At 40.3% G+C, this 19387-nt stretch overlaps 1 protein-coding gene across 1 annotated transcript; it reads left to right on the forward strand.

Annotated features, from left to right (window-relative positions):
- Window positions 1-13579: 13579 nt before the first annotated feature.
- LOC136202927 (uncharacterized) lies at window positions 13580-17507 on the forward strand. The gene is made up of 3 exons (XM_065993923.1): window positions 13580-13812; window positions 15281-16707; window positions 16795-17507. The coding sequence occupies exons 2-3, from the start codon at window positions 15464-15466 to the stop codon at window positions 17393-17395; spliced, it is 1845 nt and encodes a 614-aa protein (XP_065849995.1). The 5' UTR covers window positions 13580-13812; window positions 15281-15463; the 3' UTR covers window positions 17396-17507.
- Window positions 17508-19387: the final 1880 nt, after the last annotated feature.

A 19387-nucleotide genomic window follows, 5' to 3' on the forward strand; every position in this document is an offset into this window, starting at 1 on the left:
ATACGAAAAGCACGAAAACGCAAAAAAAAAAAGCTAAAACATAAAAACGTGACAATACGTGAAAGACGCGATAAACATGAAAATACGAAAAATACAAACAAAACATGAAAACGTAAAAAACACGAAAATGTAAAAAATATGAAAGACATGAAAAAAGCGTGAATAACATGAAAAAGTAACAAAATGTGAAAAATAAAAAACGCGAAAAAAAGAAAACATGAAAAAGGGAAAAACCGAAAAACTAAACGTAAAAACGCGAAAAAATGAAGAAAAAACAAAAAAAAAACACAATAACGTTAATAACACGAGAAAACGTACAAAAAATGCCAAAAATGTGAAAAAAAAAACGTTTTTCATGTTTTTAACATTAGTTTTTTTTTTCATATTTTTCGTGTTTTCCCACTTTTTTTCCTAATGAATTTCTATTCCATTCTTTACTATTCTATTCCTATGGAATATCAATTATATTGCATTCCATTCCACGAACCAAACGACACCTTACAGTTTATGTGTGTTTTTTGTGCTTAATTTGTGCTTAATACATGTGAATCTATTTTTTGTGTTTTATATATACAATTGAAAATAAAAAAAATACAAAAAATCTATATTTAGTGGTTGGAAAATATTTTCCAGTGTTGTAGCCAAACACCGGAAAATATTTTCCAGTGTTATTGTCAAACACAGAAAAATATTTTATTTGCTATTATCTGTCACCAGATTTGGACGTGGAAGAATGAGGAGATCTTTGGAAGAAAAAATGTTTCTATTCCTAATTTAGTTGAGTTCTTCTCGGAAAAATTATTCAATATTACTAATAGCTTCAAAGGAGATTCTCTTGCTAGGACGACCCAGAAGAAGACTGTTCACCTCCTTGGTTGGTGCAGGCCTAGGGAAGGGGTGGTGAAATTAAACACGGATGGTTCTTGCCTGAAGGACGGTAAGATTGCTGCAGGAGGTGTTCTCAGAGATGATGGGGGTGCCTGGTTGTCTGGGTTTGCTCATAATCTGGGTCTGGGTTCGTCCTTCTCGGCTGAGCTTTGGGGGATTTTTTCTGGCATTAAACTTGCCAAGAGTCTAGGTTTGAAGAAGTTGATTGTAGAATCTGACAACCTTGAGGCTATCAAAATGATTTCCGATAAAAAATGCTATTTGTTTAAATAGCCAAAATCTAATCAAAGGTATTAGAAGGTTTTGCTCTTCCTTTGATTTCATTAAATTCAGCCATATCTTCAGAGAACAGAACCGGGTTGCGGATCGTTTGGCGGCTGCTGGTCATGAGGGGACGTTGGGCGTCACAGCCTTTTCTTATCCTCCTGATTATCTTTCTTCTCTTCTTATGGAAGATGTGGTAGGGGTTAGCTTCTCTAGACTGATCCCAGGCTAGGTCTTTGGTTTTTATTTTTTTTCTTTTCTTTTCCTATTCCTACCAAAAAAAAAATAAAGAAAACGTGGGATGAATTAGTGGATTAGGAGAGATGAATCTTATTTTTTGAAAATATTATTATAATTAGTGATTAAGAGGGAATCAATTATGATTGATGGGGTAAGAGGTGGGAATCATGATTCCCATATTTTTTGGAATCAGATTCCTATTCCAACGCCATTTTTTTTTTTTATATAACCAAACACTAAAAATGGAAATCAACCCTCCTCATTCCCATTACCGAGTGAAAAATTCGTTAACCAAACACATTTCAAGAGGAATAATTTTGAAATCAAATTAAAGAAATTCCACTCATTGTAGAATACAAATTCCATAAAAAAAAAAAAATTGTGGAATTGAGATTCTCTAAAAATAACTATTCTATTCATCTTTTATTCCATAAACATGCCCTACGTAAAAAATTTTGAAAACTCTCTAGCCTGTTGTACTTATCATATAAATCAATTATATCCTGTACTTTGAAAATGTCAATTATCTCTTAATTTTTCTTAAATTATCTAATACAAGTGACAAATTTTCCTTGAACTTGCTACAGTGTAAGCAATTCAACTTATTCAAAATCCATTCCTACTCTTCCAATAAATATGATATTTTAAAATATTAGGGCAGTTAATTCTTTAGGGATGTATTATGCTTAAATAATTTATTAACCCTTATATTTTTAATCGGTTTTTGATCCCATACACCTCACTAAACACAAGATATTTGGTCACTTACCATTGGCCTCTATAATCCAATGGTTGATAATAATTACAGGATTATTCACTTTCTTAATTTTTATCATTAAGACAAAATAAATTAATATTCCTTGAAATAAAGGAAGAGAGATAGATAGAAGAGATCGATAATTTAGAGAGAGAAAATTAGAACGAAGAGTGACTGGGAATCACATCCATTCTTATTTCCTGGAATTATGAGATAACAAGAGCTAATTGAAGAGTTTCTTGGATTAGATAATGCTGATACTGATCATGCAGTGCTTGGCGTTGCAGGAATTTCAAGTTCAAAGGGAGAAATCGATATCTTAGAGAGAGACGGAGAGAAACAAAGCCAACGGTAGCAAAAACCATAAAACTAATAGGAAGAAAAAATCAAGAGCTGGTAGCTTTATCAAGGCCATGAATGAAGGCATAAGTCTCCTTCTTTCGGCACATCATGAGACCGCCGCCGGTAATGGCGACTCCAGAGTTTCATTCTAGTTTATCGATCAGAGAAAAAGATTAAGATTAATTGGGTAAATACCTAAAAATCGAAGTCGTGACTCAAAGATATTGTGTCGGGCTGGATTTTTTAAATGCCAAGAGCACAGAACAGATGGCCGGACTGGACTTTACTCAATCGATGTATAGAGAACGACTGCCTTTTCTTTGGCGGACGGAATTTTACAATGTAAAGAACGATGATATTCTGTTTCTCTCTCTAGCTTCAATTTCTTTCTCTCTCTAGTTAGTTATTGTTTACTTTTAGGACTTTTTTTTAATAATTATTTATTGTCTTAAAAATTAAAAATGAAACGATATATGATTTAGTTATTTATTAAATATCTTATTTATTTATAATCCATTGGATTATGCAAAGTTTAAATCCAATGGTTTAATGACCAAATAGCACATGGACCTTAAGGTCATTTTCGTATTTTAATATGGCCTAATACACAAATAACCTCTGAATTTGTTCAAATGTTGCAACTGTCCTCCAACTTTCAATTGTAACAAACCCCTCAAACTTGTCCAATTGTAAAACATAACCTCTTAAATTTATCCAATTGTAAAACAAAACCACAAATTGCTGATATATACTGCAATTGAAGAAACACGTGAAATACAAAAGCTACAACGCTCGTGGAATGTGATAATCGGATCTTTGGACCCAAAAAAATCAGTATTTAAATAACCAAATCCCCAGTTCTTTAACTTATCTTCAACCTAACGGTCTTCTTTTTGTTATTCCTATTCGTTTTTTTTAGTAATTTCATGATTCAAAGTTTTGGGATATTATAGGGTTGATAACTTGCTGGATCCGCTTTGATATCCTTTGCCGGAGTTACCTGCAAAACAAAACCGGAGACAGGATCTCCGGGAAAACTCTCTGACGATCAAGTCAGTTTTTGTAAGAATGAGTCTATAATTTAGCAATAGCTTTGTGGAAAAAAATGTGAACGTACCTCCTCCCTTATTCTTAGGGCCTTTTATAGGTGTTTTTTTGAGTAACCGCCGAGGGCGGTTACTCTTTAGTGGGCCACGTTCTGAGGGCGGTTACCCCTTTTTAGGCCATGTCCCTTTCGTGGTTTTCATGGCAACGAACGTGGTTCTGAGTGGGAGTCTTGGCGCTCCGTTTAGGAATTCGGGGCGGTTTACTCGCTGCGCCCGCTTCCTTCATTCGGGTCCCGTCCGATCTTAGCCCATAGGGCTTTAATATGGGCTGGGCTTGCGAAATGAATATAACCCGTTTTGGGCTTCGCGGGTTATCACATGCCTCCCCCTTGGTCTAGTAAGAGCCCTTTTAGGGTCTTTTTATAGGGGACGCTTCGTCTTTGTCCGATTATTTCAAAGTTTTGAACTTGTGCATTTCCCCTCTTTCGTTTTCTCCGGCGTCGACCTTTTAATTCCGTTACTTCTTTTCCGTCGTTGACCTCTTAATCCCGTCACTTCACTGTGTTGTCTTTTTCATGTAAGTTTTTCTTTTCACATTTGTTCCTTGTTCAGCTTTTTGCTTCTGTTTTCCTTTTATCGATCATGTCAGACCTCGACTTCGCGCCGTTTGACGACGATTATGTCCGCGAGGTCTCTAACGAGGTCGAAGAGATGGTTGAGGAAGCTTCGACCAGCTCTCCTGGTGTAATTCTCATCCCGCCGACTTCCTTCATCTGGCGAATACAACCGACGAGGGTTTAGGTTTTGACCCCAAAAAGTTGATTCCGCCACCTGTTCCAACCCCTCGTTTGTTACCAAAGAAGGACAGGTCGGGAAGTCTGGTTTGTCAAGAGACAATCGATGATTTGCGGGAGCATTATCCCTGGCTCCGAGGTCTCGAGACTATCATTCCTGGGGAGGATAGGGGACCGGGCGATTACCCAAAGGGGTACTTCACTATTTTCGTGGCCCAGATTATCTGCGGCTTCACTTATCCGCTGGCGGATGAGATTGCTTCCGTCCTAGGCGGTTACGGAATCGCGCCCGGGCAATTGCATCCTAACGGCTGGGCCGATTTGACTCTGGACAAATTCTTGGCAGATTGTTTGGAGGTTCCCTTTTCGCCCAAAATCTTCTCCAAGCTCCACCATTTCAAAAGCTCGGCGGGGTATTTCACTTTCATCCGCCAGAGCGGATACTATGGTTTTGACGAGAAGCTGAACAAGATCCGCGAGTGGGATCGATCTTACTTTTTCATCAAGTTTAATGAGGAGAACCTGAACTTCCTTCGTTGCTGGAGCCGACCCAACGTAAAGAGTTTGAACTTCGGGTATCCCAGCCAGGAAGAATCCGCCGTTATCAAGTTCCTGAAGAGCACTCCACCTTTTGTATGGACATACGATCAGGCCTTTCATATGTTAAGGAGCCGAGTAGCGATTGCATACCGCGAGGGGGATCGTGTTGTCTATATTCCTTATCGCGTTTTTGTGCAAGGTACTTTTTATTTCCAAGTTGATGGTTTCTTTTAACCCTTTGCAGGGGTGATCCTTTATCTCAAATCGCTGCAGATCGGGAGGCCAAAGCCCTGGCGAGAAGAAAGAAGCGGATGACGGAAACCGCTTCCGTTGTAGGGGCGGATCCTTCTGGAGGGACGATTCCTTCTATTGGGGCGGATTCCCCGGTTAGGGCTTCCGCTTCACAAGGTCCCGCTTCTGCCTCTGAGGATCTTCCTTTAACCAGGAAGCGGAAGATAAGTGCGAATACAGAGTCTTCTCGTTCTAAAAAGAAGAACACTTCTGTGTCCCTTACTGTTGGCGGCGCACCTGTATCCGCCTCATCTAAAGGAAAGAGCAGTACCCCCATTCACGAGGTATCTTGATCTACTCCCTCTCGTATTGCTACTTTTTCCTCATGAGCTATCTGCCATTCTCTTGATATTTTTCTTTATGCTTTTGCAGCCAATCCCCGATATTAGCGGATGGTGGACTAGGACTTTCGGCCTGGCCGTGAATTTCTCTTGCAAGGATATTGTATCTTCAATATGCAATGTCCTCGGGCGACTTCCCTCTGCCTCCCGTGTGCGCGAGCAAGTATCGCTCCCTACTGTTGTGGAAGGGATCGAGAAGCGTTCTGTAGAAGTATATTATTGCTTTGTCCTTTCGCTTTTAAATATCTTGTGTTCATTGTAACCGCATATTTCTATTCGCCCATTTTTATTTGTGAGACGTGTTATATGCAGATTATCAATTTCGCTGAGGGCATTCTCCGAAGGGACGCAGAGCGAGCCAAGGAGTTGGAAAGTCTTGGTACGGAATTGGCGACTCAGAAGTCGCTTTATGATGATGTCCAAGGGAAGGTGAAGGTCCTAGAGGGCACCTGTCAGAAGGCCGTGGGCGAGAAGGAGGAGGCCCTTAAATCCCTTCAGGCCAAGTCCGATGAACTGCAAAAAGCCCTCGACGACCTAGCTGCTTTCAAGGAGGCCCAAAAGAAAAGGGTTGAGGAGATTTTGGCTGAAGATGGCGCCCGCATCTACTGGTATGGGGAGCGGATTCATGCGGCTTATGAGCACAGGCATCAGGGTCTAGTACTTAACCGCCCCAAAGTTCCCATCCCTGAAAAGGATTTAACTGGGGAGTGGGATAAGCTGGAAGCCGAGGATGCTGATATGGATGAGGTACTCTTCTTAGATTGGAAGAGTCTTCAAGATCCTCCGATTGGCTGCGAGATCCCTATTCAGCCCGCGGAAGGAGAGGCACCCCAAGCCGTTTCTCAGCCTGTGCAAGAGGTACCTCTCGCCGAAGAGGTTACTGAAGCGGTTACCGATTCAAGGGTTGAGGATTCGCTTGAAGTAGATCCTCCTATCGGAGGAGATGAGGGAGTCGTCGCAGTCCAGGAGGGCATTAGGGGCGAAGGAGAGGAAGCTGTAGCATAGCTTAACTTATATTTGGACTTTTGTATGTAAAAACCATGTAACAAACCGTTCTGATATATATATTTTCTTTCGGTTGTTGCTTTTCATATGTGTGTGATTGTCACTTTTTGCCCTTTATATGTGCCCTTTGTCTTTTTGCCGACTCCATATTTGTGTTTCTTCATAGCTAGGGTGGCCAGACCCTTTTTGCAATTTTGAGTACTCGTTTATTCGATTAATTTTATGCCTTAACTTATAATTCTTCTTTCGAACATAGTCATAAGTTTTGATCATAAGGTTTTGCGAGTGATGCGTAATCATGCATCCGCCTTTCTTTAATAGGCAACACATTTATGTGTTTTTGATTTTAACCCTAAGGTTTTTTGCGAGTGATGCGTAATCATGCATCCGCCTTTCTTTAAGAGGCAACACATTTATGTGTTTTTGTAAAGAATCCGCATTTTGTTGTAACATACTGAGTGAATGTAATAACTTTTATTGATGACGAGAAAAAGTTTATTACATATGTACACCAATTATGCGGGATCGAAGCCTCATTAAAACCTTTTATCAGAAAACTCAGTGGGAAAAACTCATAAAAGGAAAAAGAGTACTCGTCATTTCCTCGAACTACTCGGCCTTTCTATATAGGCGTAGATTCTCTAGATTCCAGGTGCGCGGGAGCTTCTTTCCGCTCATTTCTTCTATTTCAAAAGTGGCTGGTCCCAGCTTCTTGGATACTTTGTATGGTCCGATCCAGTTGACACCCAGCTTGCCTTTGCCATCTCTGGATTGTATTTTATCCGCTTTTTTCAAGACCAAGTCGTTTTCGTTGATTATTACTTTTCGCATTCTTCTGTCATGGTATTTCTTGATTCTATTGCGGTACATTGCCATTCGCATGTAAGCTTTCTCTCTTCGTTCCTCCACAGAATCCAAAGCATCTCTGATGTTGATAGGATTTTGTGTGTCGCAATAATAAATTTTCCGATCTGTGGGCGACTTGATTTCAACAGGTAGGACTGCTTCGGCTCCATAAACTAGCGAGAAAGGTGTTTCGCCTGTTGCTGCCTTTACAGAGGTTCTGTATGCCCACAACATATGGGGTATCTCATCCGCCCAACCTGTTTTTTTGTCACCTAGCCGCTTCTTGATGCCTTGAACCATGGCCCTATTGGTAACTTCTGTCATACCATTTGATTGGGGATGGTTTACAGAAGAAAAATGATTCTTGATTCCCATGCTTTCGCAGTATGTTTTGAATTTGGCACAGTTGAACTGGGTGCCATTGTCGGTTATAAGCTTCTGCGGGATCCCAAATCGCATGATAATGTTTTCCCGTAAGAACTCGATCATTCGCTCAGGTGTTTGTGCGGTTACTGCCTCCGCTTCTACCCATTTGCTGAAGTGGTCCACTGCGACTATCAAATACTTCCTTTTCTTTGTTGTTTCTGGGAATGGACCCACTATATCAATTCCCCATGTTGCGAATGGCCACGCCGTCATTATAGTGATTTGTTCAGCTCCGGGAACATGCTTTTCATTCGCATGGATTTGACAGTTGCGACATTCCGCAACCATCTTTTGGGAATCTTCCACCACCTTGGGCCAGTAGTATCCCAGTAGTTTGACCTTTATTGCCAATGCCGCCGAAGCTTCATGCGCGCCACAAATTCCTTCGTGTAGTTCTCGCAGCACATAGTCTCCTTCATTGCGACTAACGCATTTCAACCATGGACATGTGTACGATTTCCGATACAAAGTTCCATCCCGCATTGAGTATCGTTCCGACTGCCCAATTATTTTTCTGGCCAAGCTCTTATCAACCGGCAAATCTCCCTGCTCCAGGTATTGACGGATTGGCATCCGCCAATCTTCATCGTCTTCCAGTTCCTCGATGATCATAATCTGATCAACCTCGAATGCTGGTGCCGATTTTATTTCCAAGCTGCATGCTTTTTGACTCCATGGTTCTCTACTTGCCGCTGCCTTTGCCAATTCGTCAGCTTTTGCATTTTGGCCTCGCGGAACATGCACCATCTCCCAAACGACTCCCTTGTGTGTTAACTCTTATGTCAATCGGCCGACTACCTGATGGTATTTTACGAGCTCCTCCTGTTTCACCAGATAATTTTTTGTGATCTGGTTTATCATGAGTTTGGAATCGCTGTAGATTACCACTCTTTCTGGGGTGAGTTCATTGAGCAACTTCAATCCGCATATCATTGCTTCATACTCTGCGGCATTATTGGTAGTTTTGAAAGTTAATTTTGTTGCATAGCACAGGCGAATAACCTCCGGGCCCTTGATGACGACTCCTAGCCCAGCTCCGTCTGCAGATAAGGCCCCATCTGTGTACATGCTCCACTCTTCTTTTTGTGCCTTTGGACATTCATCGTCATCCCAGGTGAATTCATTCACGAAGTCGGCGAGCGCTTGGCTCTTTAGCGTTGGTCTTCCTTCATAGCGGATATCGAATTCGCCCAGGCGAATTGACCATTCCATCAACCGGCCGGATGCGTCAGGTTTCTGCAGTACCTTTCGCATTGGAATGCCAGTTCTCACAATGATAGTATGCGCCTGGAAGTATGGTTTCAAGCTAGCCGCCGTGGTTATCACTGCGAGGGCCATTTTGTCCAACTTCGAATATCGGAGTTCTGCATCCTTCAGGACTTTGCTCACGTAGTACACTGGATATTGTTGCCCTTCTTCTTCTCGCACCATCACAGTGCATATCGCCATGCTGGTGACGGATACATAAAGAAACAAATCTTCTCCATCTTCCGGCCTGCTCATTAAGGGCGGATAACATAGTAATCGCTTTATCCCCTCAAATGCTTCTTGACAATCCGGCGTCCATTCAAAGGACTTGGATTTTTTGATGGCATTGTAGAAAGGTAGACATCGCCTAGCTGAGCATGATATGAATCGCCCTAATGCCACCAATCGCCCGTTCAGTCTCTGTACTTCCCTTATGTTCCTTGGCGTCTTCATCTCCATTACTGCTTTAACGTTCTCAGGATTCGCCTCAACCCCTTTGCCGCTAACAATGAAACCCAAGAACTTTCCTGCTCTTGCTCCGAATGTGCATTTCTCTGGGTTCAATTTGAGGCCATATTTGATCAACACTTCTAGGATTTCTTTGATATCCCGCGGGTGGTCTTGCATTTTCTTGCTTTTGATGATCATGTCATCAACATAGATCGAGAAGTTCTCGCCGGATTTGTCTGAAAATATCTTATTCATCATCCTCTGGTATGTTGCTCCCGCGTTTTTCAATCCGAAGGGCATCACCTTGAAGCAATAAGTCGCCTGGTGAGTTATGAACGATGTTTTGATTTCATCCGCCTTCTCCATGGGTATCTGATGGTAACTGGATTTCACGTCGGTGAATGATAAGGCTTTATATCCTGCAGTTCCATCTACCAATATATCAATGTTAGGAAGCGGATACATATCCTTCGGACATGCCTTGTTCAGATCTTTGAAGTCGACGCACATTCTGTACGTTCCATTTGGCTTTTTGACTAGCACCACATTGGCTAGCCATTCCGGATAGGTGACTTCTCGAATCGCATCCGACCTTAGCAAGTCCGCTACTGCTTTTTCAATCGCCTTTTGCCACTCAGGAGCATGTCCCCTCTTCTTTTGCCGCACTGGGGTTGCCCCTTTGTCTACATTCAACTGATGGGTTGCTACGTCTGGGCTTATTCCTTTTAGCACTTCATTTGGGGCGGCAAATGCCGACTCACATTGGACCAATACCTCGGTAATGGCTTTCTTTGTTTCTTCTGAGAGTCCAGCCGCTATTCGCACGTTCTTGTCATTCGAGATGGCGAATAGTTCCGTTTCTCCCAATGCTTCCGCCGGCAGCTTCTCTTCGACTTTATCCCCCTCTTCCGGTTTTGGTTCAAGTGATAATGTATAGGCCTGTTGAGATACAAGTTGATCACCTTCAACTATGACTCGCCCTTGGTGTGTTGGCAAATGTAACGTCAAATGCTTCATTGAGATGAGCGACTCCGTCTCCGACAGGAATGGCCGTCCCAGAATTATGTTGTAGGCCAGTGGGAGATCAACAATTGCGAATTCTAAATCACCTCGCCATTTTAGATTCTTATCGCCCATTTCTGCCTCCAACACCACCTGCCCACTTGTTTGGGAAGATTGACCCCCAAAACCAGTTACATCCATGAAGGTGTGTTCCACCCGCTCGTCGTTGATTCCCAACTTGTTGAATGCTGTCCGGGTAATGACGTTGCAAGAACTGCCTGTGTCGATAAGGACCCGCTTGACGTCCCATCCTTTAACGGCCATCGTGATCACCAGGGCATCCGCATGTGGCTCCGTGATTCTCGCAAAGGAGTAATTGAGGGCATCCCCCCTATGTGTGTTGCTCTTTCGCCGTTCACGGCGAGTTCTTTTTGTTGGAGGCTCGTAGATTCCGCCTGCTATCACGTTTATCACCCCTTTCTTCTGCTTCTTTTCTGGCCGTGTTTCTCCCTCATGCGGGAGCGTTGTTTTCTCATCAGCTGTTTCTTTTCTTACAAATTGACTCAGCTTGCCTCTCTCGATCAGTTTTTCTATTTCCTTCTTCAGTTCGTAGCAATCATCTGTGTCATGGCCATTCAACCTGTGGAACCTGCAATACTTACTGGGATAGCGCCCCAAACTGGTTCGGCCTTTCACCTCGGGGAACCGCACATCCTTCTTCAAGGGGAACTGCAATCATCCTTCTTCTGGTTGCGAATACTCACGATATCCGGGTTCTGCAATCGCACCAGGATATCGTTAAAGGCGATAACAAATTCCCTTAGGGAATTATAGTTTCTCTCTTTGATCTCCTTCAGCCGCCTATCTGTCATATCTGCCGCTTTACAGCCCACGAACTTCGCACAGAAATCCCGACTATATTGTTGCCAATTGTGAATAGATTCTGCCGGTAAAGATCGAAACCAATCAGATGCCGCACCGCCCAAAGTTGTCGAGAATAACCTGCAAATTATGCTTTCGCTTGCCCCTGCAACATCCATTAACTCTCGGTAGTTCCTGACATGAGCCTCAGGGTCAGAATTTGGATCCCCATAGTATTTTGGTATGGCAGGCGCTTTGATTCTGTGATCTGGAATGAATTCCCGCAACGAAGGGGCAAAAGGTGAATCGCTCTGGACCTCTGCTCTCGGCCTAGGCGAGTACCCCATTCGCTCCATCATGCTTCGTAATTGATCTTCTAAGTCAATATCGGGTATTCGCCGGACTTCTTCCATCCGCTGCTGGTGAATTCTGGATGGCATCCACCCGCCCATCGGTGTTGAGACGTGTGCCTGTTGGGGGACTAACTGCTGTCCCGTTATAGGATCAAAGTTCCATGTGTGCTCCCGCCCATGAGTCATCAACTCTGAATGTCTGTGAGGAAAAGGTTCCACTTGCTGTTGTGGAAGAGTGCCTTGTACTCCTGGCAACGGTTGGGATGGCTGCCAGGTCGGATGTATCGTCGTAATGAGATCTGGGTGCGAGTAGTTGCTCGGGTGGCTGTGTGGGTTTGTGCGACTACTCTGGCCCACTTGATTGGGCGCCTGAGATGGCTGCGGAAGGACAGGTATGACAGGAATAGTCGGTGATTGTGTTGAGATAACCACAGGTTCTTGAGGAGCAGCCGCCACGGCGGTATTGTGTTCGGCGAGGGCCGTTAGTAAATTAATCATTCGATCTCCAGCCGCCTGGCTCATGTTCGAAGCCAAGACTTGTCCTGCCATCTGCACAAAATCACTATTGGACATTTCCATCTCAGCTTGCACTTGGACTTCCAATAAGGGACTCAATTGTCCCGAAGGACCCGATGAGCTAGGCACCACAGGCTGTGCACTTGCAGGTTGCGAATTCGCAATCCGTGGTCCCCTGGAGTTCATACTGGTTGATCTAGTGGTAACGCCGGTCGTTCGTGATGGTTCTGACATGTTCTTCGTGTACCTTTAACCAAATGTTGGTAAAAAAGGTCCACGCTCACCGCACCAATGATAACTTGCTGGATCCGCTTTGATATCCTTTGCCGGAGTTACCTGCAAAACAAAACCGGAGACAGGATCTCCGGGAAAACTCTCCGACGATCAAGTCAGTTTTTGTAAGAATGAGTCTATAATTTAGCAATAGCTTTATGGAAAAAAATGTGAACGTACCTCCTCCCTTATTCTTAGGGCCTTTTATAGGTGTTTTTTTGAGTAACCGCCGAGGGCGGTTACTCCTTAGTGGGCCACGTTCTGAGGGCGGTTACCCCTTTTTAGGCCATGTCCCTTTCGTGGTTTTCATGGCAACGAACGTGGTTCTGAGTACGGGGTAAAAAAAATTTCAATTTTGGGTTATGTTTTACAATTGGACAAGTTTGAGAGGTTATGTTTTACGATTGGACAAGTTTGAGGGGTAAGTTGTTACAATTGAAAGTTGGCGGCACAGTTGTAACATATAGATAAGTTCAGAGGGTTATTTATGTATTAGGCCTTTTAATATTGGGTTATTTAGTTCTTAATGTTTGTTCTATTCAACAGTTAGTCGTTTATAAAGAGATTAAACTGTTTTCAAATATAAAAATTAGAACTAAATAATATATTATTAAAATAAAAAAACTAAATAATATATTTTATAAAAATCCAATAAATTATGGGTAAATAATTTATTAGTCCCTTAGTTTTTACCTAACACACTGTTTAGTCCCCCTATTTTGAAAAACACATTTTAAGGTCCATATCTTTTGCCAATATTAACCTTGTGGTCCTTTTATCTATTTTTTTAGAATTTTAACCGAACATATCTTAGCTTTTAGGACAACCACACTACAATACAAGTTGACTATGCTACTCTGTTATTTTATATCTAGCTGTTTATGCTAAAATATAACGATTACAAGTCTAAAAAAACTAAATAAAAGGACCAAAGGGTTAATATTAGTAAAAGTTGAGGACCTTATGATGTGTTTTTCAAAATAGGGGAACTAAACAATGTGTTAGGTAAAAACTAAGGGACTAATAAATTATTTACCCATAAATTATTTACCATTATTATTATCGTCGTCGTCTAAACTCAAAATTAACTAGTTATGTATTAGAAAGTCCAATTTACTCTGCCGTACTTCGATCCCTCCCTCTACACTGCCGTCTGCCCTTCGTTCAAAGCTTAACCCTCGCTTTTCCTACAACCGCCTTGTCGCTCTCTTCATTTTGCGGTTTTATCTGTGGATTGCTGTTGCTGGTTTGCGGTTGACGTTGCGATTTCATTCTCTCTTCTCTTCATTGTGCGGTTCGCCGTCAAACGATTGGCATTGCTGGTTGAAGGTAATTAGTAGTTTCTTCAAATTTGAGTTTTGGTTTTGAAGATGAATTTGTTTAATATCTGGTACTAAACACGAATTCGATGCTAAATGAACTTGTTGTAACTTGTAGGGGAATTAGTTTGATTTAGGGTTAAGATTGATGTTTGATGCCAACTCCTTTTTAACTCTTTGCTTTTGAATCTCATTACAGTCTTTGCCTACTCTCCACTTTGATTTACCTCATTATACCCGGCTTCATTATACTCTGTGAATGTGATTTTCGTTATACTCTGTGAATGAGATTTTGTTTGAGATGACAAACAGAGCTGCTACTGTCTGTTCAAATACTGTATAAAATGAAATCTAAATTTGTGCTGTAAATGTTATTTATGTGAGCTTTGAAGTTAATTTAGAATTATAATTAGAAAGAAAAAAGTGCTAAATTGAATAGAGAAAAGAGTTATCAAAATTCATTATTGTGAAAGTTTCTAGAAACTTTTTGGGGGTGAATTTTTAATAAGCACCTAGAATTTTCAAGTTTGGGATTTTGAACGTAATCATTCTTCTATGTCTCATGTGTTTTGGATTTGTAAGAACATGACTAGTAGATTTTGGCAATTCTATATGTTGTTAACGCAGTGGCTATTCTATATTTTGATAATTAAGCTGTTTTTTTTAGGCTGTTAAGTAAATATTGTCTGGTGTTATTTTCATTTTCTCATTCATGGAGTTTCTAAGAGCATCTCATTGCAAATGGTGGTTGATAGCTATATAGATTGGACTGGTTCTTGGAAAGTGCATGTCTTTTTGTTTATTCTTTCTGAAGTGCCATCTTACTTGAATACCTACATGTTGAATTATAAGGCTGTATTTCACTTATTGAATATGGGAAGAGTTAGGATTTGATTTTGTGTTCGTAGTTTCAATTAGTTGATTGAGTTATGCAATTTGACTGGTCATTCAATTACTTTCACTGTATAAGTTATTCCTGTAATTTCATAGTTGATATGAATCTCACGAAGGGTTCCGAGTATTATCTTTCCATCTGCTTGTCTTTCACGTTTTTAATTTTTATTCGTATTCAACTATTACTGAAATGAAATCTCATTCCATTTGTTATTTTTAAGAAATTAATTTCTGTGCTCACCTGAACCAAACTGAATTATACTTTGGTTCGGTATGAGAAGAAGAGCTTTGTTCGGTTTGGTTTATTTCGGTTTTGTTTTTCGAACTATTCTGGACCACTGAGATGGTGATACATCAGCCGTTGTGATGATGAGTCATCATCAAAATGCTCCAAGACTAGTTTAGTCCTGGAACATTCTAAAATTTTGTAAATAGGCAATAAGAAACTATTAACTAATTGAAAAGAATATTAAAAGATTATATTAATTTAGTTGTAAACTTTTTGGCCAGAGGAAATGTACACAATTTAAAAATTTCTCTTATACCATTAGATCGTGTCCGTCATAAATATTTTCTACCATTAGATCGTGTCCGCTCATTTGTTGAAGATCAAAGGACAAGAGATTCAAGCTTGTACTGCAATAAACAAAGCCAGTTACCTTCAAGTGCAAAAAGAGGTGGAAGAAGCAGCAGCAGAAAAGGCTCAAGTAAAACCGCATCCGTTCTCACTTCCTACTTCTCGAAGTAGTGGTTCATTTACAAGCAGCATGGGTGGTACTGCTGGAACAAGCTCCTCTAGGGTGGAAGGACCGAAACCATTTGATCAACAGAAAAGGAAGGCATCAATTACAAATCCTTTGGAGAAGTTAGCAAATAACGAACGAGTTGATCAACTACACAGTGAAATTGCAAGAATGTTATATTCTGCCGGGCTGCCTTTTCATCTTGCTAGGAACCCATACTTTGTGAGTTCGTATGCATTGGCTGCCAATCAAAATATAATTGGATATTTGCCACCAGGATACAATATGCTGAGGACTACATTATTGCAAAAAGAAAGAGCAGCTATTGAAAGGAAGTTGATGCCAATTAAAAGTAAATGGGTGGAGAATGGTTTGAGCTTGGTTAGTGATGGGTGGACAGATCCTCAAAGAAGACCAATTATCAACTTCATGGCTACATCATATAGTGGATCTATGTTTTTGAAAGCTGTGAATTGCGAAGGTGAGTATAAAGATAAACATTTCATTGCTAATTTGATTAAAGAGCAAATTAGGGCAGTAGGTGAATCAAATGTTGTTCAAGTGATAACAGATAATGCACCGGTATGTAGAGCTGCAGGGTTGTTGGTGGAAAATGAATTTCCACATATTTATTGGACACCTTGTGTAGTCCACACTCTTAATTTGGCATTGAAAGAAATTTGTGCACCAAAGGATACTAATGTTGAAACTTACAGTGAATGCAATTGGATTGCTGAAGTTGCTAGTGATGCATTTGGAATGAAGAATTTCATTACTAATCATAGCTTGAGTAATGTCATTTACAATGAATCTTCCAATTTAAAGATGTTGTCAATTGCACCTACACGTTTTGCTTCTGTAGTTGTGATGCTTAGAAGAATGTTGTCTATCAAACGAGGGCTTACACTTGTAGTTATTAGTGATAAATGGGATAGTTTTAAGGATGAAGACAAGGAGAAAGCTGCTTTTTTCAAGTCAAGAGTAGTTGATGATGTTTGGTGGGACAAAATTAGATACATTGTTGATTTCACTGAGCCTATTTATGAAATGTTAAGGATTGCAGACACAGACAAAACATGTCTTCACTTGATCTATGATATGTGGGACACAATGATTAAAAAGATAAAGTTTGTTATCTTTAGACATGAGCATAAAGACGTTTCTTCTGAGGATTCTACATTTTACAATGTGATTCACGAAATTTTAGTGTCTCGTTGGAACAAAAGCAACACCCCACTTCATTGTTTGGCACACTCCTTGAATCCTAGGTAAATTTTTAATCTTTTCTTCGACATAAATAATTTTATTTGTAGTTCATTCATTTAGAAATTTAATTTAATTGTTAACATTTGTAGGTACTATACCGATGATTGGCTTAAAAACGGTGTTGGACGTGTAGCTCCCCATAATGATCTGGAGATTTCTACTGAAAGAAACAAGTGTTTTAGGCGTTATTTTCCAAATAGGGATGATCGTAGAAACATTTTAATTGAATATGCTAAGTTTTCATCTTTGCGTGACGAGTTTGGTGATTTTGATTCCATTAATGATAGGGGTGAAATGGATCCATCTTATTGGTGGCTCTCCTATGGAGTCGGTACTCCTATGCTTAGATCTATAGCAATCAAGCTTCTTGGTCAACCGACATCCTCTTCTTGTTGTGAAAGAAATTGGAGCACCTACTCTTTTATCAATTCAATGAGAAGAAACAAAATCACTCCTAAACGTGCGGAGGATCTAGTGTTTGTCCATACTAACTTGCGTCTTCTTTCTAGGAAGACACCACAATATGAGAAAGGAGAGACAAGAATGTGGGATATTGGTGGAGATGCCTTTGAGTCACCGGATGGTGCGGGAATCCTTGAGATTGCCGATCTATCTCTTGATGAACCGGAATTGGAGTCGATGGTGTTTGTAGATGAAGAAGATGATGAAAATGAAATGCTTGAAGATTAAGTACTCTGGTTTGATTTGATTTGTAGTAGATATTGTTTTTGTGATGAATTAATGACTTATCTTAGTATGGATGTTTTTTTTATGGAATAGAGAATGACTTATTTGTGATTTAGCAAGTTTTTTTATATATTTTTATATCTAATATATATATATAATTAATTATATAAAATTTGTCGTGTCCCCGCCGCACCCGTGTCTCATATTTTCTAAAAATGCCGTTTGCCGTGTCTGCACCCGTGTCCCTACCCATGTCCGTGCTTCATAGCCTAAAATCGACCTTAATGGAGTTGATTCCTAAATAGAATAGGATCCAAAACACGACCGTCCTCCCCATATATATGTTAAAGTCTGACCTAATTACAAATTCTAATACAACAAAAGCAACAACAAGATTGGATTGCTGTTGGAAGTATGTGCAAGAGGTCAAGACGTACAAATGATCTCGAGTGTATTAGTTTTGTTTTGAGGTTTGGATGATGATGTTTGCTATTAGGAATTAGGATTTTATTATTAGACTATAAGTTTTATTTTGTTTTACAACTTTAGAAGTTAAACTAGTCAATTTGAGTTATACTTTTATTTTTTGTGTTTTTCTAATCTATTTGTCGCCTCGAGGCGATATTTTTCCCTTATCGCCTCAGGTCGCCTTTCGCCTTTAAAAACGATGGATGGAATGGTGTATAGATTTTTTGCTGCATTTGTTGTGTCTATTGCTATATGCAAAATGCTCCATGGACATTCTATGTACTGTAATCCGCATATATTGTATGCTTTGTTTGTTTATTAGTAATTTTAATGGCTTTGGAGCTTGATATGGTTCCATTTGACACCTGTTTAGTAGCTTGCTTTGTTTGAAATCACCAGCTTGAGCTCATTCATGGTTCAAGAGGGTCATATCACCTGCTTAAATAAGGAGTTTTTGAAAGCTGTTATCAGAAATTTTGAGTTCCACTACATGCAACGAGAGGACTGGTTGAGATGTTGAATTAAGGTCATTGATAAGCAAACAAAAAAGAATAAAACAGTTGATAGAACTCAAAGAAGTCTCTTAGGTTCTAATAATTATTGTTTAGGTTCTGTTAAGTCAGATGGAATATGTTTCTTTAACATCTCCAGTTATGATTACCTTTGGCCTATGAAGCACGGACTCTTCCCCGGGGTCGCCGTGGCCGTGTCGGACTCGCCGGACTCGGGGACTCGGCAGGACACGGCGGGGACACAGATGGGACTCGGCAGGGACACGGATGGGACTCGGCAGTGACACGGCGGGGACTTGGCTAATGGTGAAAATATGTAAAAGTTTAGGGTTTTTTTTAAAATCTTTTTAAAACCTATGGTTCAATTACAAAATTTGACCAAAAAAAAACCTAAACTACATCTAATATATCGCGATTATAAACGCTTAGAGCTTCGTTCTCTTCCTTCTTCAAGTTTTTTTTTTTTTTTAATACAATGGAGGGCTAAGAAGCCACAAAACAGAACCACGACAACCGAAAAAAAGAAAACTAGACACGGTTGACAACTCTAGGCCACGATATATCCATGGCATCCTGCCAAAACTCGAGGCTCGCCCCACCCGTGTCTCATATTTTATATCTAATATATATATAATTAATTATATAGAATTTGCCGTGCCCCGCCGCACCCGTGTCTCATATTTTCTAAAAATGCCGTTTGCCGTGTCCGCACCCGAGTCGGTGCTTCATAAGGATTTCGTAATTTCTTACATTATGTCTTTTTAAAGTATTTTAGTATTATTTTTTTTTTTTTTTGAAGCTTGGTGATTATTGCTGATTAGAGCGTTGCACAGTTGGGGGATTATATGCATTATAGTTGAGTTAAAAAGACAAGTAAATGCAAAGGGTTATGAAAAAGTGGATCTAATTCAATCAATTAGTTTTATTTACACTTGTGTACTGTAATCTAGTATTCCTTTATGTGCCTTGTTTCTTGTTTTCCCCTCTTATTTTGTTTTTCCTTTTGGTTTGTTTC

This window comes from Euphorbia lathyris, chromosome 8, assembly GCF_963576675.1.
Source record: "Euphorbia lathyris chromosome 8, ddEupLath1.1, whole genome shotgun sequence".
Taxonomy (NCBI): domain Eukaryota; kingdom Viridiplantae; phylum Streptophyta; class Magnoliopsida; order Malpighiales; family Euphorbiaceae; genus Euphorbia; species Euphorbia lathyris.

Coding starts and splice junctions, on each gene's coding strand:
- LOC136202927 (XM_065993923.1), top strand. CDS start 15,464: ATGGGTGGTACTGCTGGAACAAGCTCCTCTAGGGTGGAAGGACCGAAA. Junction 16,708..16,794: donor GCACACTCCTTGAATCCTAG/GTAAATTTTTAA, acceptor TAACATTTGTAG/GTACTATACCGATGATTGGC.